The 23,887-nt window shown below is 44.2% G+C and overlaps 1 protein-coding gene across 1 annotated transcript; it reads left to right on the top strand.

The window, feature by feature from the left end:
- The first annotated feature begins 125 nt into the window (after positions 1 to 125).
- LOC105905439 (LIM and SH3 domain protein 1-like) lies at positions 126 to 22,987 on the top strand. Its single transcript, XM_031560787.2, has 7 exons — positions 126 to 426; positions 4,657 to 4,751; positions 8,037 to 8,121; positions 16,319 to 16,426; positions 20,884 to 20,959; positions 21,225 to 21,337; positions 21,751 to 22,987. The coding sequence occupies exons 1-7, from the start codon at positions 358 to 360 to the stop codon at positions 21,922 to 21,924; spliced, it is 720 nt and encodes a 239-aa protein (XP_031416647.1). The 5' UTR covers positions 126 to 357; the 3' UTR covers positions 21,925 to 22,987.
- Positions 22,988 to 23,887: the final 900 nt, after the last annotated feature.

The following is a 23,887-nucleotide window of genomic DNA, read 5'->3' as shown; positions in this document are numbered from 1 at the left end:
CATCTTGACCATTATAACGTTTTACCTCTGTGAACACACGATGTACACTCCATATAAGGTTGTTTGACTGTTTTGAATGTCTTTTTTTTTCAGCCATGGTACCGCCCTTCTCTGGCCAAAAAGCCGTTCCTACACTCGCCACATTACCGCGCGTGTATGAGCTGGTGGGTCGTGAACGCGCCCATTGCTGAAAAGCTGACAACCTGCAGACTTTTTTTATTAGCCTGCCACAATCAACACATCACTCCTGGTTGGATTCCGTTTCAGCATTCCTGCTGAAAACCTTAGCGATAGCTTACTGACTCGTCATTTTTTTCCCTTTATTTTTGGGGGAATTGTACAGTAACCTGCCAAAAAATGAATCCGGCGTGTAGCAGATGCAATAAGACCGTGTATCCAACTGAAAAAGTAAATTGCCTGGACAAGGTAAGCACTGATGTCTGAATACTCCAATGCCTAGGCTACCAATTAGACTAACATGATAAGAATTAATAATTTATTTAGCTATGCTAACGGCGCAGCTATGGCATGCGGATTGACAAGCATATAGCTTTCATAGTTATAATCAGCATTCAAGTGTTGGACGAATCTTTTTGTAATTTTGCTGGCCAGATTTATTACAGATAAGTTCGCTGGTAAATTGTCTTCAGAACATGTTCAGACAAACAGTTACAGGCACTGAACCTAGGCTGATTTGTAAGCTTCTGTCACAAAGAATATTCTAAGATGTTTTACAAAAATGAATCAAGAACACTGTCTGCATTGCATATGCAAAGTATACGTATTTAGTCGACCTTTCCTCCTAATTTGCCGACTGTGTAGCTAGCAAAGTTACATTTGCAAAATTGAAAAACCACTTCCTGTTAAAGGGGACTCGTAGAAATGCACGCCACAAAAGCAAGTTTGACAATGCATCCACATCCATTGAGAACCATAGTTAACGCTGTTTCAACACTCAATACAATATAACACTCTGAAAAGGTGTTACGAACGGACTGTCTGCAACATTGTCACCTCAGTTTAAGCAACATGAATCGGAAGAAAGCATTACATCATTTAGCGTTAGCTAACTTTGGCCTCATCGACTTAAGTTGCGCTTGTGATGTGGGCGTAGCCTCTGCTTCAAACCTCAATCATGTAGCTCTTTATGACAGATTTTCCTTCACTCGTCCTCTTTTTACCCGCCTAAATCTGAACACGATTTTGATAAAATGAACCACTTTCTTTATGCGCTTCTTAGGTGGGATAATATGGCTTGCCATCTCACCTGGTGATTTTTGCACCAAACAAAAGCATGAGGTGTGTGGCCCAAAGTGACCTGTTTAAATGTTCAAACCTGGACTGGAAATGCCAGTACAGCGGTTTAGACTAGATTCTGACGGCTTCATCTTCAGCTCTTTTCTATTGGTACGGTTTTTCTGAAATGATGGCTCGGCAAACTCTTGTACTTGGCTTTTTAGCTTACAGTTGCCTCTGACGAGGCTATTTTTAATATGTTATGGTTTGTGATGCTTGTATTTGGCCGGATGTGGTCTCATATTCCTTGAACCGATCTGCTTATGTATGTGTGAAAGAGGCAGAGGCAGGGAGAGCTAGAGAAACCGAAACGGGCAGGAACACAAAAAAGTATTGTGTTCTAAATCTTTCTGCATCTGCCATGATCAGCTGAACCATCTTGTCATCAACACTTCCCCTCCCCATGTTTTGGCTGCGCTGACTTAAGGCGGTTGAAATACTTTAATCAGCTTTGGCTGCCCAGAGCACATCTATTTGGTTGAATAAGATGAGCAAGACAAGGGCTTTAAACAAAGGAAGTGTAGCATGGCACCCAGAGTCTACAAATCCCTTCAAAACCAGAATAGAACAGAACAGTGGAACTGCATTATAAAACTTAAAACTGCTGTCCGCCCTACCTTCCCCTTACTTGCCAGAAGCTGACCTGACCTGAATAAAAAAACAAACAAACAAACAAAAACCTATCCCACAATTGCTCTGGTAACCCAATGAGTCAGGAACAGCTGAGCTATGTTGTTCTGTACGCTGTTGTTCGGCGTTTTGTGAATGTCGCCCGCTCTCTGCTGGAATTTTCCCATGCTGTCATCATCACAGATTGCCTAGAAACGGCCATCTGATACCCATTTGGATATTTCTCCCCGGTTCAGTCACACTGACTTTAGCTGGTCAGACTCTCCATTGTGTGTCATCAGCAAGAGGCACAGGAGTTGGCTGTTTGAGCTGTTTGGGCTGTTTGGCAGGGCATTGAGCAACTGGAACACGCTGGCTGGGTCCAAACTTGTTTATCTCCCTGCAGGTGCCAGTCAGAGGCCCAGGCATTTCCATCATGTTTGACAGATGACATGTGATGAGTATTTATCCCCCACTCTGCGTGTGTGTTTGTAACCTGTATTATGTAGACAAGCACAGTCCCGCTGCACCAGACTCGACCTCACAACCTAGCAAGGAGGCTGTTGGTCTCTTAAGGTGTCAGGGACAGGGAGTGAGGTTTACTCATTGCACAGCACTGTATCCGCTGGCTACTTCTACACTCTGAGCGCAGTCCCGTACCGGACTCGAACTTGCAACCTCAGGCATAGGAGGCAGGCGTGCTAGCAAAGAGGCTAAAGCCATGCTAGCCGTGCTAGTGTCTGTCTTAAGGTGTCGGGGAGTGAGGTTTACTCAGTGCACGGCACTGAACCTGCTTGCTACCGTTACATGAGCTTGTTTGTTTGCTCATGCAAGGGGAGTGGTTGTTGTCTAGACCGATCCTTTCTTGTCCCTGTGGTTTGGTTGTTCGTGTAAGTGCCGTATTTGTATGCCGTCTCGGTAGCATAGGCCTATGTCCGATTCCCCACTCCTCACAAATGGCCTGTGGTGGTAAGTTAATGTGTAACCTTCCACACCTCACAGTGGCTTTGGCCACCACCCATCCCCCACCCTGTCGTCCCTCTGCTCCGAACCTCTCTGACATGAATCCATGGCTCATGATCCTCCTTCCCATGATCCTCTGCTCCAGTGGAGTCACACGGCTCTGGTTCTGTGCCCCTTTCGCAGGCTTGCTGTCTCCGCAGTGTCCTGGATTTCCTCTTTCTGAGAGGAGACCTATTTCGACAGCAGGCGTGCTTAACAGAGAGGAGATGTCAGGTGCTAAACACGTCCACTGCAGTGCTGCTCCTCGAGTCTCCTCGAGTCTGAAATAGGGCTTCTCAATCCGGGCCTGTGGAGCAGGCTTGCTCTGCATGTCTTCTGCTCCAAGCACATTGCGGTGCTGTTCCTCTGGAACAATTGTAGGTTTTGTAGTTATATATATTTTTGTACCAAATCACTAGTTATTAAGATGTTTAGTATAAACTAGGGTTAGGGTGTGTCCGAACTCTGCAAATGTTCTGTCTTCTATCCTTGCTTCAAGCACAACTGATTGAGATCAGTGTAATTAAAATGCTCTTGGGTCAGCTAAATCAGATGTGCTGCTCAGCAGTTAAAGCAAGCTCAGTCAGGTATGCCGAGCAGGGCTAAGATAGAAGACTGAGTAGGGTGACCCCAGGGCAGGTAGAACACGGAGTAGGGTGACTCCAGGGCAGGTAGAACACTGAGTAGGGTGACTCCAGGGCAGAATGAAGACTACTGATTGAAGCTATTGTACCCAGTAAAGGGGCCTAATAGGGTAGGTTAAGTTGGTCAGATATGCTGCCCAATATCAGAAAGGCCTCCAACAGTTGGTTCTATAAGCCGCGTGCATTGTCTTACAGCATGGTGTGTGAACCTAACGGTGCAACAACTGATTTAAAATCAGCTTATTCCCTCGGGTGGCACTGGAAGCACATTTCTTTGCAGAACCTGAAGTTTTACACCTCCACAGAGTATGTAAGGGATAATGTATCATGTATAGTATAGGAAAATAAGTCCCGACTGGACGGACTGAACCCTCACGCGCAGAGGAGTGAATTACAGGAAGGGTGCGTGGTCCCCCATTGAAGATGGTAAGAGGGTAAAAGTCTTAGTTTGGGATGGGTGGGAGGGTGGGGGTCGAAATATTTACACCTAGGCTACTTTTTGTGTACTGTCTAAATTCCACTTGTACTCAAAAGAAAAAGTCCCCCCTCCCCCAATTGCCATTGTATAATTCATACTCTGATTAGTGGCCATTCTAGTAGTGTGAGACCGCATGGACTCCTTGCAGTAGTTGCAGAGGAAGGATTTGGACACGCTTCTCGTCTTTTCCCTCCGCTCTGGAGTTTGGGAGGAGAGTAGTCTGGGTCCTAAGTGTAAATGAGGCATGGCGTTTGGAATGAGCGAACACTTGCAGATGTAGCGACGGAGACAACGAACAAGGGAGCCATTAAAATGCCACAGGCGATCAACTGGAACCATAGAGGTCATAGGCCACAAGAGTGCTGGCGGTGTTTGGAGGGAGTCTGGTGGGGGTCACAGTGTGGCGAGGTTAAAGGTCACTGTATGCCTGTTCATTGGCATTCAAAGGCCTGAGAGGGACTTTTTACATTCCACTGCACGAACTGGCTGACCTTCTGCTCACAAGTGTGTTGTTGCTGCGCAAAAGTGCATCCAAACGTACTAAAACATTGGATTGCGACATACCTATTATTGCTGCTGTAACTCTAACCTCTCTCTCTCTCTCTCTCTCTCTCTTCTTTCCAACAGTATTGGCACAAGGGGTGTTTCAGCTGTGAAGTATGCAAGCTGACTCTGAACATGAAGAACTACAAAGGCTTTGACAAGAAACCCTACTGCAGCCAGTGAGTGATCTTCCAGCGCACACACACACACATATAAACACACTTTTTTCCTACTCTGTTTCTCATTCTGCAAGTCTGTCACATGGTCCATGCCTGTCTGGCTATTACAAAGCTGTGCTTGAAATGAAGGCATGTCTTTTGCACGACACCACTTGTTCCACCAACCTCTGTGTGTGTGTGTGCGTGTGCGCCTTTGTGGCCCCCCTTCCCAACATGCTGGGGCCCCTCCTGATTTTCTGTGATCATCTTCACACACACTAGGCTGTGTGTGTGTAGGAGATGAAGTCCTCACTGTTTGTAATCACACACAAACAATCGAGTGTCTGTTGCTACATCTGTTTGTGTAGATCATTGACACACACACACACACACACACACACACACACACACACCACACACACACACACACACACACACACACACACACACCCACACAAACATCATCTCATCTGTTCTGATCATCGACTCTTCACTTCACTCTTCACACAACACTTCAGCCTCTGTTTCACCCTATACACAAACACACTCTTGCACAGAATAAGAGGCTGCCTGTTTTTTTAAGTGCGTAGAAAAAGATAACAACTTGTTCTCTTAAGAGGCCCTCTTCTGCAGGAATGGGGACATTTTCCTCCAAACCAAATCAAGCTACCCCAACCCCCACCCCCTCCGAGCATGCAGCACACAAACAAACTCTTTTCTTTAGCTGTTGTGTTGAGGCGGCCAGTTTGCATGGACAGCAGCCATGTTATCTCAAAGAGCCCTTTTAGGAGGCACACAGAGTTTGCAGCCTGTCATCATATGGCCTCGACTCGTCATGGCGACGGCAGGTCTTACTTGGTTTCTACTCAATTGACAGCTGGACATGACTCAGCGGAGATTGGTAAAGGACTATAAAAGTTTTCAGGGGTTGTGAAATTTCAGAGCTGCTGCTGGTAAAATGTTGTAATTTGGCCGAGTGCGTGCTGGTGGGTGGGTGGGTGGGTGGGTGGGGGGGGCGGTGGTGGTGGTGTGTCGGAGTGCAGTCAATTCCAAGAATCCTGCAAGGCCTAAGATGTAGCTGTGACGTTAATGTCACAGACAGTGCCGTGACTGAGTCACCATTTATCGATATTTTCCAAGGTCTTAATCGTGTGTGTGTGTGTGAGGGGGTCTGGAGTGAGACTGTCATTTCTTTAACTCTCTCACACACACACACACACAATGCCTCTTCATACATTTACTGGATTTGGTAGTGAGCCCCCATTCTACTCCCAATTGTGTGTGTGTGTGTGTGTGTGTGTTGTATGAACAGTGAATTGACACCACATTGTGGATAGGCCTTTAGTTGGAACTTCAGCTGACAGAAAAAAAACCCCATCTAGTCTAGAATTGGACGTGTCTGACTGTGCATCTGACGAACATCTGAAGAGAAGTCATATTTTCCATTCTCTCTCTGGAGAGTAGGGAGCGTGTGGAGAGCCCTGGACAGAACAGCCACTCCTTTCTTCACTTTTGAAAAACTTTTAAACTATTTTACGTTGGACGTGTCTAAGGGAGAAGAATCTTCTCAGCGGTTTTATGACATGTTATTGTTGTTGATTTGTAATTTGCATGTTATGAGTAAGTTAAGAATGTGAGTTCACCCCCCCCCCCCCCTCTCTCTTGTGCTGATGTGTGTAAACTTTGCCATGGTATGGAGGTGGACTGGATGGGGACAAATGAGGACACACACATATATATATTCACAGACAGACTTATTTTTGGGGATGGAATTTGCTGTGCATACTTTGCAATGGCCACTGTGTATGCAGACTCAGTAACCTGCCAAACTGGATTACAGGGCTGTTTTGTGGAAACACATTTCTTGGCTTTCTCTAACCCAGGACAAGAGTGTTTCTCGTGTGTGTGCGCGTGCGCGTGTGCGTGTGCGTGCATGCTTTGCCTTCACTGGGCCAAAGACACTTAAATATGTGTTAAGCCTCTGATTAGATCTTAGTGCACTCAGTGAAACAATTAGACTCCTCTCAGACCAGGCACTCCATCTTGGCCAGAGAGCTTCCAGACCATCCAGTGCCCAGGCATCCAGGCATATAGCACCATGCTGAAAGCACTCTGAAACGCCATCGTTCTGCCTGTCCAGAGCAAGATGGTGCTATTAGGATAGCCTAGATTTGTGGGAAGAATTATGGCACATTACGCCCCCTCCCTCTCTCTCACACACACACACACACACACACACACACACACACACACACACACACACACACACACACACACCTGGTCTTCTTCTCCACCATATGTCTTGTGTAGCAGCATGGTTGTGTAGTTGGGTGGGTGTGTTTTAGGATTATATCCTAATCCATCATGCTCTTGTCCTGACAGGGTTGCTTGCATGAGCCTGACCTGTTTAGTTCAGCCCAACCAAAGATGACGGAAAGAGAGACTTTAGTCAATTTCAGCCAATGACTAAATTGAAATTGAGTTATCCACTCTCTTGGTGTTCAAGACATGATTTAACATTTCTCAGTTATAGTAGCATACCAGTTTAAAGGCTAGTCTAACAAGTCAATCTGTCATCTGTCACCATGTTTAGTATAAAATCTTTATTATATTGCATGCAAACTATGCACTATATTGTGTTTCCTAGGCTTTTTCTTCATCTTCTAACCGATTTTCTGCGAATAATTTAGCTTGAACTGCTTGGCATAGAAACTTTTTTCAAACCTAATCTTCCTTCTCATTTGTCTTGTTTCAATGTGTTATTTTATATTTGCACTGGTATTTCCTTCAGGAAATGCAAATCTAGTTCATCACATTTTGCAGTCCTGAAATAAACACTTAAACAGCTTGGTTTGTTTTGATGCAAAAACGTGCCAGTGCACCATTCATCAGGGTAGGCCTACATAATCACACAGCACTTGTCTTTCCAACTGAATATGAAAAAAGAACACTTGTCTGTACATAGTAGTCTATCTACTGTTTCGGTTAATATATTATTATGGTATATAAACATAACATAACATAAAATAATAGTTAAATGTTCTATGAAATAAAAGCATTGATCAGAACTGTACTGAGGCGCTGCTAAAAACAATCCACTATTGAGTGTTCAATAATCGTTATCTTAATATTGATCAAAAATAATTGTGATTTATGATTGTTGCCCTGCTCAGTCAGGAGTAGTGTTTAGTAGTGACTTCCTTTATCTGTAGATGTTTGCATCACAGACATTACCCAGACACCTCACCTCTTTCGTGTGTGTGTGTGCACGTGCGTGCTGACCTTTTTATCTGTGTGTGGTTGCAGACACTACCCCAAGAGCTCCTTCACCAGTGTGGCCGACACCCCAGAGAATCTGAGGCTCAAACAGCAGAGCAAGATGCAGAGCCAGGTCAGTCTTCTTTCTTTCTTTCTTTCTTTCTTTCTTTCTTTCTTTCTTCTCTCTCTACCTTCTGCTTCACATAAACACAAGGTGTGTGTGTGTGGGGGGGGGGAGAGGTTGTTTCTCTCTCTCTCTTTCTTTCTTTCTCCTCCTCCACCTTTACTATCTTTAACCAGCACTTTCACTTGGTCTTTTACTCTCTGTCTTGTGCTTAGTTTGTATTTGTCTTGCTACCTCTCTCTCTCTCTCTGCCTCTTTTTAGGGTACTATGGTTATTTTTACCGTTTATCACCTCTCTCTCCCACTTCCCCTTTTCTTTCCCATGCTCGTGACCATTTGTATCTGAGGTTATTTGATGTTGGCAGGTATATATTTAGATCCATTATTTTTATATCAGAGTGACTAAATGTGGTAAAATGAGGATCTATTTTTGCATCTGTTCTTTTTGCTCTTCTTCCCCCTCTCCTCTCCTCTTCTCTCTCTCTCTCTCTCTCTCTCTCTCTCTCTCTCTCTCTCTCTCTCTGTGGTGGCCAGTACCAAAGCCTTCTCTCCACCACCACCATCATGGTGTCCTGCTGTCATGGCAATTGGATTCCCTTGGCAACAGCCTTTAACAGACGGAGCCTCCCTTCATGCTAAAAAGATGCACCCCCCACTCCCCCATATCTCTCATGAGTCACTCACACACACACACACACACACACACACACACACACACACACAGAGAGACTACTGGTTGAGACAGTTAATCAGTATCAACTTGGACTCGTTAATTGATGACAAGTAGTCTGGAGTGTTTCAGGGTCAGCCATCAAGAAGAGTCCTCGCTGCACTCCCTTCACACACACACACACACACACACACACACACACACACACACACACACACACACACACACACACACACAATCCACTGTGCACTCAGGCTGAAAGACTGGCACACCCCCCCATCCTTGTGTTGAAGGGCACAGACATGGCTCAGCTCCCACCCCATCACACCCCAGACCACCCCACCCCACCCCAGTGTCACCAAACTGGGACACAGGAGCTCTGCCACTCATATGATGCCAGCACAAGCACCAGATTCAACATATTGAGGGACAAGTAACGTCAAATGAATGAACTACAAGGGCATTTGTAGAGTGTACACCTCCGCCAAGGCCAAATGCCGTTATTTCGCGACATTAGCAAAAGTGAAACTAAATCCATGGATCCACCGCGTGTTTTGGATCCTAGCCCAAATTTAACGGGTTCATTTGTTGGCCCATGCTACACATTTACAGCGGGCTGGTAGTTTTTGTGTAATCTTGCCTACAGACAGACAAACAAATCACACAGATGACATAACCTTGAAACTTACGATTAAACACAGGTTGCATGGTGCTTTGAATACTGCGGTAAGGACATTCCTTATGCTCTTCCAAGCTCTACACCAAACTAAAATATTATTATTATTATTATTATTGTCTCATTTTGAAAATTGTTAGGCCTTCAGAGAAGGTTTAGCAGGCCCTGGTGGTCTGCCAATGCTATTGTTATGAATTAAAATCCATTAGTGAAGTAAATGTCCAATTGCTTTGTTGTGTTGCAGACATACTTGACCATCATTTTTGGCTCTTATGTTGTACAGTACTTCTCGCCATTGGCAGATATAGAATGCTTTGCAATAAGATACCTAGATCTAGTATGTGTGTGTGTGTGTGTGTGTGTGTGTGACAATGCGGATTAGAGCCAGTTGCCTACCTAGCAGTGATTAACACAGCCAATCTAGATGAGATTATAGGAGGTTTGGTCAGATTTGATCATGAGTGGGGTGGAGGGTTCACGCAGATTACTGTCAGGGCCTGTTGATACATTTCGGGAAGAAAAAGACAATGTGGCACTACTGTTGGCGATAATGTCAAATATAATTAGACAAACTGACCCAATGTAGGCGCACACACACACACTTACACACACACCTGCTCTTTGTATTTTGGTCTTTTCTCAATATCTCTCTCTCAAACACACTTATAGATGAGCAGGCCATACAGTACAATACACACGCACACACACACACACACACACACACTTTTATTATTGGGAACAAACAAAGTCACAAAGGCATATTATTTCACACACACACACAGCCCCTGTTCCAGTCAACAATAACTCTGTAGTGTGACACACTCGTGCTAGTGTGATTGTCTGTGTTTGATCTCGCTTCCTCTTGGGCAGACACACACACACACACACACACACACACACACACACACACGTCCATAAAAGCACATGAGCGTGGAGATCCGCATTAAGATCACACACAGACCTCACAGTCCTCATAACTGCCCTGTGACTCAACATATTTGGCATATTTGTCTGGCAGAGGGGTCTCTATTTCTCTCTCTCTCTCTCTCTCTCTCTCTCTCTCTCTCTCTCTCTCTCTTATTCATTGCTCTGTCCCCTCCCTCGCCCTGTTCTCATATGTCCTCTGCCCCCTGTCATTTCCTGCTCTCTCTCTCTCTCTCTCTCTCTCTCTCTCTCTCTCCCCATCCATCTCTCTCTCTCTCTCTCTCCCCATCCATCTCTCTATCTGCCCATCTCTCTCTCTCACTCATTGCTCTGTCATTTCCCTCTCTTTTCTCATGAGTCTTGTTCTCTAACTCCCTCTTTCATTTCTCCCTCTCTCTCTCTTTCTCCCTCTCTCTCGCTCTCTCCCTGTCTGCCTCTCACCCTAGGTTTTCATCCACTCTCTCTCTCCCTCCCTTCCATTTCTCCCTTTCTTTCCCTCCTTTATCTCTCTCTCTCTCTCTCTCTCTCTCTCTCTCTCTCTCTCTCTCTCTCTCTCTCTCTCTCTCTCTCTCTCTCTCTTTTTTTGTTTACTGAGTTGTTCGGTCTGTTCGGTCCCTCCACTCCGGGGGTCAATTCAGACTCTTTATGGGGAATTTCCGGGACCGTGCAGTATGGTTAGGGTCAGTAGAGGGGGAGGGGATGCACAAGATGACATTAGTCTCAAGAATGCCAGGGTGTGTGTGTGCGTGTGCGTGTGTGTGTCGATGACTACAAAAAGTTGTTGGTCATTTGTAGTCATTGGGTTTGTTTGAGGGTATGAAATGAATCTTGCGGAGTGTGTGTGTGGGGGGGGGGTGGAAATGGGTGTGGGGCAGAGTGGTGGTTGTGGTGTGCTGGTTGAAGGCCAGCTATCAATCAGTGCAGTGAATAGAAGAGGAAGAGGCTGGAAGGAAGCAGATATGACCATTTAGAGATGGGCCACTTGCAGCACCACGCCGAGGGCCGCAGACAACTCAAGGCCCTGTCAACCGCCTAACATGAACTCTTAACAGTCTCTCTAAATACCCCTTTCCCACCCATAGGGAACAGGTTCTTGAACCGGTTCTGTTCAGGATCCTTCTCTAGTGAACCAGCCTGCGTTTCCAGCGGAGGGCATTGCACGACGGAAGTAAACAGTAATTGCAATTGTTGATTGCCTGCAAGCTTTTGTTCTGTGATTGCAGATATTTAGGACACAAAGTTTAGAAAAGCTTAGCACACAACAATCTCCACAGTGTGATGTTCTCGGAATCTCTGATGCACAGCGCAGTAAGCTCAGATTGTACAGGTACTGATTAATGAGCATGATCTGGGATCTTGCTACTACTGTGTACTTACGTTGTGCAATGACCTCTGTTGATGAAGCATCCTTGATTACAATGGTTCTGCTCAAAACTGGTGGAAATGCGAGCTGATTCGCTAGTTCAAGAATGGTTCAAGAACCTATTCCCTGTTGGTCGAAAAGGGGTAATGGTGAATGTTAGTTGACAGAGGAATCATAGTGCGGTGTCGGTGGCTTATTACATCCCCATTTGTATTTATTGTGTGTTTTGCAGGTGTGTGTGTGTGTGTGTGTGTGTGTGTGTGTGTGTGTGTGTGACATGTGTCCCTATTTGTCCATGGATTTAAGTGTGAGAGGCGTTTGTTACAAGAAGTGCTTTGTGTTTTTGTCCTTTTGTGTTTTGTCTGCATGCATGTATTTATATCTGGCTAATGGTGATGGTGACTGCAGTTTGTAGTGAAACCACCGAGCCTCAGTTTCACAGTTTGAGCCTCAGAAAGGAATCTGTGTGAGCCCCCTCTGGGATATATACATTTAGAGCAGGGTTTCACAATTCTGCTCCTGCACTGCATGTCCTCCATCTTATCTCTGCTTCCAAGACCACGTGACTGAAGTCAGTGGTGTTACAATGCTCTTGATTAGCTAAAAAAAAAGGTGTGTCTTTAAAGAGTAATGTAGCCATTGGTGAGTTCAGTCAGGTGCGCAGTCGAGGTTGGTGCCTGGGAGAGACCCCTGACCGAGGGTGTGCTGCTGCAGGGCCAGATAGTCCACATGGAGAGAGAGAGATAACTGGCAGTCAGTATGGACTCTGGACAAGACGTGATGCTATATATGCAAGTAGGCAGGCACTAAGTCGACAGTGACATAATACATGGTCTCAGCCAGTACACGTGGGTGTGTGTGTGTGAGCGTGCGTGCGTGCGTGCGTATTCATTCCCTCTTTCTGTTCATTTATCTTGTTGGCATGAATTCAAATTAATTTTATACTCTTTATTGGAATGACCACGGCATTGCCGAAGACATAGAATAGAACATAGAAATGTAGAAAAAACTACAAACGTAGAAAATACAGAATCACAGAACATTGTTAAAACACACACACACACACACACACATTTATATTTATCATTCTTTATACACATACGCACATACAAAAGAAAATGAGCATAGGAGGTGGTGTAAGCAGACAGGCAGAGGGTTGAGGGTGGTGGTGTTGTAGGGTGGGGGTGGCAAGAGATGGCACTGTTTAGGGAATACTCTTCCTTAGGCTGTGGAATGAGGCCACATAACTTGCTGCCAATCGGCAGGTGCTTTTATCCTCTCCCAAATCTATTGAGAGTTTCACCTGCTTTTCCAGTGTAGTGAAATTTGGGATACGTTTCCTAAATATGTCCAACTACTGATTTCTTCGGAGCATATACTTATCACAGTGCAGAGGAACGTGCACCTCTGTCTCTACCTCCGCTGTCATACAGTGACCACGTACCCATTGCTATTTGGGTAATCATGTTGTTTTGTGTCCGCCTTTCTCTGTGGTTAGACTGTGGTCACTTGGCTTGGACCTGGTGAGGATCTATCTCTGCTTTTATCTCTGTGACAGTGGAGTTGTATTCTGCCAGTTGATATTCTCTTTTTACAACCCGAGAGCATTCTAATTTGTGTTGTGTTTTGGCTTCAGTCTTCCAGTTTTCCAAATAGGATTTCTTGTTTTTAAGATGAATCTGGAATTTCAGTGATTTCTTTTGGCGGGGATGTTAATTAAAGGGGTAGTCCATGATTCTGATCGTAAACACCTTTTGTCAAATTCAGCAAATTGTTCCTCATGGCCTCTTAGCTGTCCATGCCGTGTTTTGTACTCTCATTGTGGTCTCTTGTGGTCTAATTCTGCCCTGCGTGCATTTGTGGAATCCTGCCTGTCTCTGTCTGTCTGTGTCTGTCTGTCTGTCTGTCTGTCTGTCTGTCTGTCTGTCTGTCTGTCTGTCTGTCTCTCTCTTTCCTTCCTTACTTCCTTCCGTCCTTCCTCTGTATTTGCAGAGTAGATTCCATACAATCAGGTAGGCAGTGGGATAGTCGGATGCTACGCATAGACACATTCACTTAGTCTATTATGTACACTAAGTGCATGCAATCATCAACTGCTTTAGATGATCTCATCCATTCGCACAGTCCCTCTCTGACTGCACTCAATACAGGTTATGGAAGAACCACATCGATACAGACGATGTCTGAGTCTGTGCAGACAGTCATAGAACCAGTGCAGACAAAGCAGTAGCCTTTACGGGAAGTGCGGCCTTCTCCCCCGTTCACTTGAATATGTGACTCAGAGGAGGATTCTGGCTAAATACTGATCAAAGTTCTGACTGGCAGACTAGCCAGCTAAAATCACTGACATGACCAGCTCATACCAGCAAGGGACAGACACACACGTACACACACTCATACACTATCATTCTCTCTCCCCCTATCATTCTCTCTATATAGTATATCTTTGACATGGATACATAGATGCACATGCATAAATATATGAATACACTGGAACAACCACACATTTTCTTAAAAACACACAGAGAAATATACATATATCACACTTACACACATGAAGACGCTTTTACATTTATGAACACTCCTTCCCAACTCTCTCACACACACACACACACACACACACACACACACACTGTTATCTCTATATACATGTATACTTTTATATGCTTCCATTTGGACACATATATGAATACACAAATGCAAAAAAGACAGTCTCTGTATCTCACTGTCTCTCCCTCTCATAAATACACACATATGCGCACAACACCATTGAATGGCCAACAAAAAATAGTCACCATAAATCTCACTCCTTGTAGCCGTTAATCCTCCGACCCTTTCATTAATCATTTATCCCAAATCTCCCTAACCCCTCCACACACACGCGCACTCTCCCACACACACACACACACACACATATACCAATCTACACTCGCATGGAAAACTCACTATCTGTTTCTCTGCAGACTCCCAATGAAGTATGTTACTGTTAACCCTATTCATCATTTCAAAACAATCGGTCATCCGTCGCATGCCATGCAAACTAATGCCTTTTTATGACTACAGGCCTGATAGTAGGAGTGAGAGAGTTCATGTGTCCAGCACAGCTCTGCTCCCTCTTACGGCAATGCTGGTGGAAATATCTGGCCATTTTTACTGGCAGCCCATAATAATCTACTAGTCATTTACCAGTTTGGCCGGCAATAAAGACATTAGACATTTGTATGTGGACATTTTGCAGGTGCAATCCAAAGTGACATAGTACAGTGCAGACATACAGTTTCGTCCGGATCCACTATGTGCTCCCTCGGTGGGCTGCCTTGACCTATGACCATGTTAGCACCTTGCTCTACCTGACGAGCTTCACTGGAACACTGTTACAGGTGTGGCGTTGGCCTTTGCATGCCACAGGGGACACATCTTCACACCGGAAGCCTCACCTCGGTGTGAGGCTCGACCACATCCCTTAAAGGTCGAGAGAACACACGAGGGGTAGTTTTTATGCCAGGGCTTTTTTTTGTGTGGTGGCATGGTGGTACGCTTGTGTGTGTCTGTTTGTCTGTGTGTCTGTGTGTGTGTGTGTGTGTGTGTGTGTGTGTGTGTGTGTGTGTGTGTGTGTGTGTGTGTGTGTGTGTGTGTGTGTGTGTGTGTGTGTGTGTGTGTGTGTGTGTGTGTGTGTGTGTGTGTGTGTGTTATAGCATCAGCACTAGCTAAGTGAGAGGTCCAAGTTGGTAGTTTGGGTATTCAAGATAAATGACCCTGTAACACTGCGCCACACTGTATTATTGTTAGTGTACTGTTGTGAGTGTGACTGTATTTTGTAGAGGGGATTTGAAAAAGCAGGTGGTGAAAGGTTTTAAAAGTATGTATGCATATTACATGAGGAAGCATTTCAGAAATGTGGTAGTGACTGTACTGTGTTTTTGCAAACTTGTGTGTGTGTGTGTGTGTGTAACATGGCATTTTAGAAATGTGGTAGTATGGCACTTTGTTTAAACACACACTAGTTAACACAAATAAAGTGTGTGAGTGTGTGTACACGCAGAGGATCCATATTTTCACAAGGGAGTCTACGAAAGCAGACGGTGGCAGACCGCTCCTCAGAGCCTCATAGCTTAACCTTATAAGAACCTAATATGGCTTCTCTGGGTGAGAGCAGTCCACTCCATACCTCAACTGTTTAGGAATCGTCTGTGCTAAGACATACATGCCATACCTAGTCACTCTTAACACACACACACACACAAGGAATATCGAGAGCCAAAACCATGGCTCAGAATTAAAGACCAGCATATTTTAATGTGTCTCCCATGGAGTGAGCCAGCCAATTTCTTGCTTTTTCAACAGATGCTCTAATTAGCTAGTCCAGCTGGTTTGACGTGAAATAATGGAACGGAGTTTTAGTCTCTGAACTTTGTTCTGTCTATCTATGCTCTCTATCATGCCAAGCTGTTCTTTTTTCACATGATGATGATGATGATACTACTAGTGATGATGGTGATTACGTTGATGTTTGTGATAATGATGATTATGTTGGTGGTGGTGATGGTGACAACGTTTGTGGTCTATATTGCAGGTGGTGTACAAAGAGGAGTTTGAGAAGAACAAAGGCAAGGCCTACAGTGTGGTGACAGACACACCCGAGCTGCAGAGAATCAAGAAGACGCAGGACCAGATCAGCAACGTAAGGCTAACACTCACATAACACTACACAGTAGGACAGTGGGGTTAGCAACAGGATAGCAACATGAAGCTAACACTCACATAACACTACACAGTAGGACAGTGGGGTTAGCAACGTAAGGCTAACACTCACATAACACTACACCGTAGGACAGTGGGGTTAGCAACGTAAGGCTAACACTCACATAACACTACACAGTAGGACAGTGGGGTTAGCAACAGGATAGCAACATGAAGCTAACACTCACATAACACTACACAGTAGGACAGTGGGGTTAGCAACGTAAGGCTAACACTCACATAACACTACACCGTAGGACAGTGGGGTTAGCAACGTAAGGCTAACACTCACATAACACTACACAGTAGGACAGTGGGGTTAGCAACAGGATAGCAACATGAAGCTAACACTCACATAACACTACACAGTAGGACAGTGGGGTTAGCAACGTGAGGCTAACACTCACATAACACTACACAGTAGGACAGTGAGTTTATCTATAGCAGGCTAATACTTGCATAACTCTACCCACCAACACAGTCAGGCCTGGTAAGCTACTTCAGGCTAATATTCACTTAGCTACAGCAGGTTAGAAACATTAGGGCAATGTTGTTAGGCCTGCATCCACTATAGCACAGCTATAGCATATCTACATATGTACATCTCTCCACAACATAAACGCGCACAACAGCTTGTATGTTTATACACACACTAATATATAGTATAACAGAGTATAAAAGATGTGCAGTAGGCTAACTCTCACATATCCCTATTCACTCTAACAGAACTAAATAATCTACACAGAAACAACGGCTATAGGTCTGTCCCCTTTAAATATTCAGCTTAGCTGTGTGAGTATGACAGGACTATGAGCCTTGTGGACTATTGAATGCGATACTCAAATACCAGTAATACTATCATCCACTGACCTGAAACTGCAGCACTGTTTTTTCACGACTATAAAACGCACCATATATAAACCGCATTACAGTATTTTATGTAATTTATATATAAAACAAATCTGTGTATTAACATCAGTTTATTCAATGTTATCTTCCAGTCACATAAAACTAAATGCCATGAAGTTGTGGTGCTCGCTACTAGCCATTTATAAGTTGTATGGGATGGGCATTTCAAGCTAACATATGCGCACGCGCACTAGGGATAGGCATTCGATTAAATTGTCTTAATCGATCGTCGGGAGAATTAACGATCGATTTTCGATTAATCATTAATATTTTTATATTAAAATTCACTATTTATAGGCTATATTAAAATGCAGTGAAAATAGAAAAAAACACAGCGTGTTTCCTCATTGAGATCTTTATTACAAGATGAACAACTCTTGTGGCAGTTAAACTTACAAGATGGACAACTCTTGTGGCAGTTAAACTTACAAGATGGACAACTCTTGTGGCAGTTAAACGGGATCCGTTCAATGGTTACACTTGAAAATATGCGCTGCTGTACTCTTAAGCAGCGGAGCCGACAGCTAGAAGCCAGTGCTCATAAACACAACTTTTTTTTCTCTCTAACTAATTAATCTCACATTTTGAAATTCATTCATCTAGATTCATCGTGATTTAAAAGTTTGTTTTCTTCTCAAGACTAAATCTTATAAATTAACGAGTAATCACTTCAGACAGCGTGTATTTTAGACACTGTTGTTCAATTGTATTTTTTTCGTGCTCTCTCGCCGTCATACAAGGAATATATGCGAGACACAATGGTGCCCCTCGACGGTAAATCGTAAGAATTGTCCCCAGAAGCAATTCGAATCACCTCAGTCAGCCCACCGTCTTCAACTATGTTGATGGGCCGACAGTCACCGGCAACCTAAACTGCTACAGCGTTGGTAACCTTTTCACGGACTGGTCTAGTTAATTTCCTAGAGAAGTCGTGGAGTGTGGGTTGGCGACCATCTAACCTGGGACTGCTTTCTGTCGGGTGCTTTGCATTAAGGTGATAACTTAAAGACGAGCTGCTTCTGTAATAGCTACATTCAGCTTGACAAATGCTACATACAACTTTAGTTTTGTCGATTGTTCTGTCATTTTGCCTCTTAAACAGAAACTTTCCGCCCAACAATCCCTCAGCTCTCTCTATCTTCAACTACCGTCTCGGTCTCTTCTATCTAACTGACTTGCAGACACGCGGCAGTTTCGTGCCATGGGTCAACACGCACCGGAAGTAAACAAAGTTGCGTTAACTGCGTTCAAATATTTTATTGCATTAATCTCGGCCACAATAATCTCATAGAATAACGTGTTAACTTTGACAGCCCTAAAATAAATAAATTACACGCACACTACGCAACAGAACATGCATTAGTTTTAATCGATGAAAAAATAATTTCATCGAGGAAATTCTTAATGATCAATTAATCGATCGTCGATTAATTATGCCCATCCCTAACGCACACACACACACACACACACACACACACACAGGCTACCTCATTCCCACTCACTGTGAAAACCATGCATTTATTAAGTGTTTATTTAGTGTTATGGTGTTGTGTGGGAATGGACACTAAATCAAATGGACACAAAGTCAAATAATTATTCATAGATCCCCTAACAACCACTGAATGGGACTGGAGAGTTTGAGAAGTGTTTACTACATTGGTATCAGAGTAAGCCCTTGCGCCACTGATGTCCCATTATTTCTCTCAGGATTGTTTAATGTCAATGTGAAGCCATTTAACAACATCCACAAGTGGTTGTAATCACTCTGAACCCAATACTTCCTTTTATTGGTGAGCTGGTTTTGAGAAATTAAACTGTGGAGGATATGCAGCAAACGGTGTTACTTGGTTGCTATGGTTGCCCCATTGCTTTGCTAGCTAGCTAAAGGAAACTTTTAAATAAGCACAGTCTACCAGACAGATGTGTTCTGTTATATGCCCCAGACAATAATGCAAGAAAGAGTACCTTCCAGTGGTATCTAGCTCAGGGTTGTAATTGTGACATTCAGAGCAGCAATCCACAAATTCCACACCATATGAAACTGCACTGAGGTAAAAAAAAACTTGTATCTATAATACAACACCTCTATTCACAAAAGAGGTCAAGTACATCAGTACCCGCTAGATCGGGGGTTTTCAACTGGTTTTGTCCCAGGGACCACCATTCTGACCAGAAAGTAATCCGCGGCCCACTGATGTGCCAGTGATTCCCAAAACATTTTACAGTCCCGTACCCTTCTTTTTCATGTTTGTAACCGCCGCCACGGCCCCTCCCCCCGCACACATATTCTGCCTATAATACTTGTCAGTGAATCTTCACTGAATATGGGTCTACATCAGTATTTTGGGCAATGCGACTTGGCTATTCAGACATAAATATGTCGACAGGCCCAGGTATATTTATAAAAAAAAAAAAGTCAATGGTGAACTGATCAACATAGGCTCATGTCGCGGACCCCCTGCAATGCCGTTGCGGACCACCAGGGGGCCACGGACCCCTGGTTGAAAACCCCTGCGCTAGATAAACAAATGAGCAAAGAGATGTGTGACTTATTCTGTGTAACTATCTAGAGGTCTAATACTCAATAGTCTTCAAAGTTGAAGTTTGGAAATACAACTGAAAAACTCAGTTCAGGTGCACAGGAACTAACATGATCTCAGCACACCCAACAGCCCTATCCAGTTTTGAGCGATCCCAGAGCGGCTCCAGTGCTTAATGTATGAGACAGGCAGGAGGCAGAAGCGTGTGTGTTAGGTAACGGTTAGCTGATGTCTGCCAAACCCTCAAGGCCAGACTGGTGACTTAAGATGGTTCCCAGGCTCCCTCTCTCCCTCGCTGCTCCCCAAGACCCCACCCCCACCTCACTTTCTCTCTGCGATGTCAGTTCCTACTCTGGGACGCGTTCAAGCTCATGTTTAGGCATGTTTGTTTCATTTTCTCTCTCTTTCTCTTTGCTCTCTCTCCCTCTCCGTCCCTACATCCGTTATACTCCCTCAGCCAACCCATCTGGAGTTCCCTCTCTCCTGCTTTCTCTCTCTTTCCACAACTGAATCATTCCATTCTTTTTTTTTTTTTTAACTCTGAAGCTCAACATGGTTTGGTAATTTCTAAAGTATTCCCCTGTCAGTTTCTGATTCTCTGTCTCTCTTTCTCTCTCTCTCCTCTCTCCTCCTCAGTTCCCACTATCTAACTGACTACCTTTTCCTCATTGCATGACGTGGCACGTTGCCAGGCAACCCAGTGGTCATGTGACTCTCTCCGGTGTGTCATTTCCTCCCAGTTTGAGTATTCTTCCAAAAACGGCAGTGCTTGCATGCGGCCAGGGGAGATAGGAGGAGTAACGGTGTGTGTGTGGGGTGGGGGGGGCTTCCTTCCAGGGTACAGGGTGTTGACTGACACCTTGTGGATAAAATCGGGAGGTTTTACACCCGCTAACGTTAATGTCAAACATAAATCACATCCACCCTGTGTGTGTGTGTTTGTGTATAGATAAAATACCACGAGGACTTTGAGAAGAGTCGGATGGGAGGCGAGGCCCCTCCGCCAGAGCGCAATGCCAATCAAGGTATACTCATCTCTCTCATTCCTCCTCTCTTCCTCTGTCTCTTTCAAATAAGCTTTATTGGCATGACTGTAACAGTATATCATGACGGCCTCAATAATTTAACTCACTCGCTCACCTTGTTCACAAACATCCATTCATACACATCTATTCATACTGTTAATTTACGTACTCACATCCTTATTTGCCCAGGTGTTTATGATAAGATAAGTCTTGATCTGTATCTTTGTGTGTCGGGCAGGTTAATGATTGTGTGTTGGGTTTATAGGCAACCAGCAGTCTTACAACTATGATCCCGAGCCTGTGGCTGTGCCTGTGCCTGTGGCCCATGTGGCTCCACCAGCTGCCGCTGCACCACCTAGTGCGCCACCTAGTGGTGGGGTAAGGGAATACAGTTTTCATCTATTTCCTCCCTGCTTTGTTTTTTTTCAAATACCATGCATGCTGATGCAAAGTGCATGTAAAATTACTGTAAATTCAGTTTCTCAGACATGTCCATGTGCAAAAAAAGCAAATTAGTTTGGTCTTTTGCTCCCTGTGTCCATCTGAATGCATCTCTAAAACACATTGGTTCTCTGTCTGAATTTGTGCTCAATTATTCCTTTTTCACTCCTCTCTGATCTGCGTCACTGACCCTTTGTCGGCCCTTAAATGTCTCTTCTTCGTATCTTTTTCCTTCTCCCTGTCTGTCTCTTTCTGTCTTTGTGTCCTTTTGTCTTTCGACACGCTCACGCTCTGCGTTTTTTCTCTCTCCCCTTTTTCCCCCCTCTGCCCGATTCGGGTTGTCAATACAGAAGCGCTACCGGGCCCTGTACGACTACGCAGCGGCGGACGACGACGAGGTGTCGTTCGGGGAGGGCGACATGATCTTGGACGTGCAGCAGATCGACGAGGGCTGGATGTTCGGCCGCGTGCAGCGTACCGGCCAGCAGGGCATGCTCCCCGCCAACTACGTGGAGCTGGCATGAGAGGAGTAACACAGAGATGGATGGATGGATGGATGGATGGATGGAGGGAGGAAAGAGGAAATAAGGGGGGGGGGGGAAGGAAGGAGAGGGTAATGGAGGGGTGCAGAAGAGAGATTTAAGGGCTGGACAGGAGGATTTTGGGGGAAACAAACAAACTAAAAGTGGGAGAGGGAGTGTACAGTGGAGTTGTCTTGACAACTCCGGTCCTTGCTCTGCTATCAAAATAATTAGTTCGCCACTTAATTTCACCTTTTGTCTTTTGATGTTTTTTTCTATTTGTAACGGGTCCCTGCTATGGTTGCAGTCCAGCCATGCGCTACTAAGGGCCAATACCATTTCCAGATGGCAGTCACAAACCAATGCCTTATTTCAGTTGCCTTTACTTTGTGTTAATTTCTTTCTCTTTGACATGCACCTATTTGCGTTGCAAGCTTAAAAGGCTCCTCTATTTTGTGCCCTTTGCTCTCTTGTATTCTCATTTTGGCACCGCTAACCTTTCTATATTTGAGCACAATGTGAATTTGGTCCCCATATTCAGTCTTGTTGGGTTGATTGACCTCAGCAAGGAAGAAGGGTCACGGGCTGCAGTATCTGCTGGGTAATGTAGTTTTCTGAAACTTCCTAGCTTTTGGTGATACTTGGTAGGTACACTGGAGGATCCAGCCCATAATGTCTGAACTGAACAGAATCCACAGCAGGCAACGGCGGAGGAGTACGATCTGGCCCCTCCAAAACCACACACTTGATGATGCACTTTTTAGGGATAATCAGAAACGATAATAGGAAGAAATAAAAACAAAACAAATATATAAACAAAAAAAAATCAGATGGGTTTTATATGAAATAGAAATTGAGTCCTTGTTACAGAGTGCAGTGCTGTTTAAAGCTGACCTCCCTTTGAGAACGGATAGAGGTCAGTCACAAAAATCTTGAATGGTCTTTTATAGAAACTCCACAAAAAAAGAAACGCTGTATAGTGTAATCAATTACTTATCATTCCATTGTTATTTTTTAATGAAGCATTCCAATCCATTATATTGCAAAATAAAATGGTGCAATGAAATGAAATGAAGTTATTGTATTGTCTGTTTCCCATTGTGCCCATGCTGCGAAGCCTTGCTTACATTTACATTATTTTCCCTTTTCTCAACTCGGTTGCTTTGAATATCTGATTAGTTGTATTTTTTGCATCAGCTGCTGTAGATGTAGTGGGAAGTGAACAGATAAAGTCAGCAGAGATGTGTAGATGGCTGCCATCACTATTCGCACAATCAAATGCATAAGAAAAAAACCGATCATTGCTTCTTTTTTTTTTTAACTCACTGAATTGAGCACTACACCATTAGTGGACTAGTCAATGGCGGCAGAGGCAGCAAATGAGGAACTGTTTGTCTTTGTGCCTTTGTCTGTCGCACTTGTTCAACGGTTTACTGTATGTCAGTTAATTTACTAGACCATGACCGAGTGAACTGTGTAACAGGGCTGTGCTCCATACATTTATTTTATTTTATTAATTTAAGGCATTAAAGCCTTTCGCCTACTTATCTTCCTAAAGTTGTGATGTGGTTAGAAATCTGACAATTGATCCTAAAGTACAGCTAGCAACAAATTCCACCTTAAGACCCATAGTGCCATCATTCAACATACTGTTGACTTAACCTCTCGGAGAAATCAGAAGATTCACACCTTTTTAAATTCTCCTGAACACAAACATTAACGTTCCTCCCGCTGCAGTCATGACACAGAGTTATGACGTCAACACAGACCAAGCCAGGACAAACTTTACAGGACCTTTCAGGAAGTTCAGAGAGGGTTGAAACCAAAGACGGTTTGCCCCCATTAGCACATGTGGATGTCTGTTCAGATAATGCTCAACTGATCTGGCACAGAGTCAGATGCCATCGCAAAGATGAGCATATCTCAACTCAGAGTTCCGAGAAAAGAAAAAAAGGACTATCTGCAA

This window comes from Clupea harengus, chromosome 23 (assembly GCF_900700415.2).
Source record: "Clupea harengus chromosome 23, Ch_v2.0.2, whole genome shotgun sequence".
Classification (NCBI taxonomy): domain Eukaryota; kingdom Metazoa; phylum Chordata; class Actinopteri; order Clupeiformes; family Clupeidae; genus Clupea; species Clupea harengus.
This window is presented reverse-complemented; position numbering and strand designations above follow the sequence as displayed.

Bases quoted from the DNA above. Each gene is read 5' to 3' on its own strand.
- LOC105905439 (XM_031560787.2), top strand. From the start codon at position 358: ATGAATCCGGCGTGTAGCAGATGCAATAAGACCGTGTATCCAACTGAA. The intron at 16,427-20,883 runs GTAAGGCTAACA...GTTTGTGTATAG, and splicing joins CGCAGGACCAGATCAGCAAC to ATAAAATACCACGAGGACTT. The intron at 21,338-21,750 runs GTAAGGGAATAC...TTGTCAATACAG, and splicing joins GTGCGCCACCTAGTGGTGGG to AAGCGCTACCGGGCCCTGTA.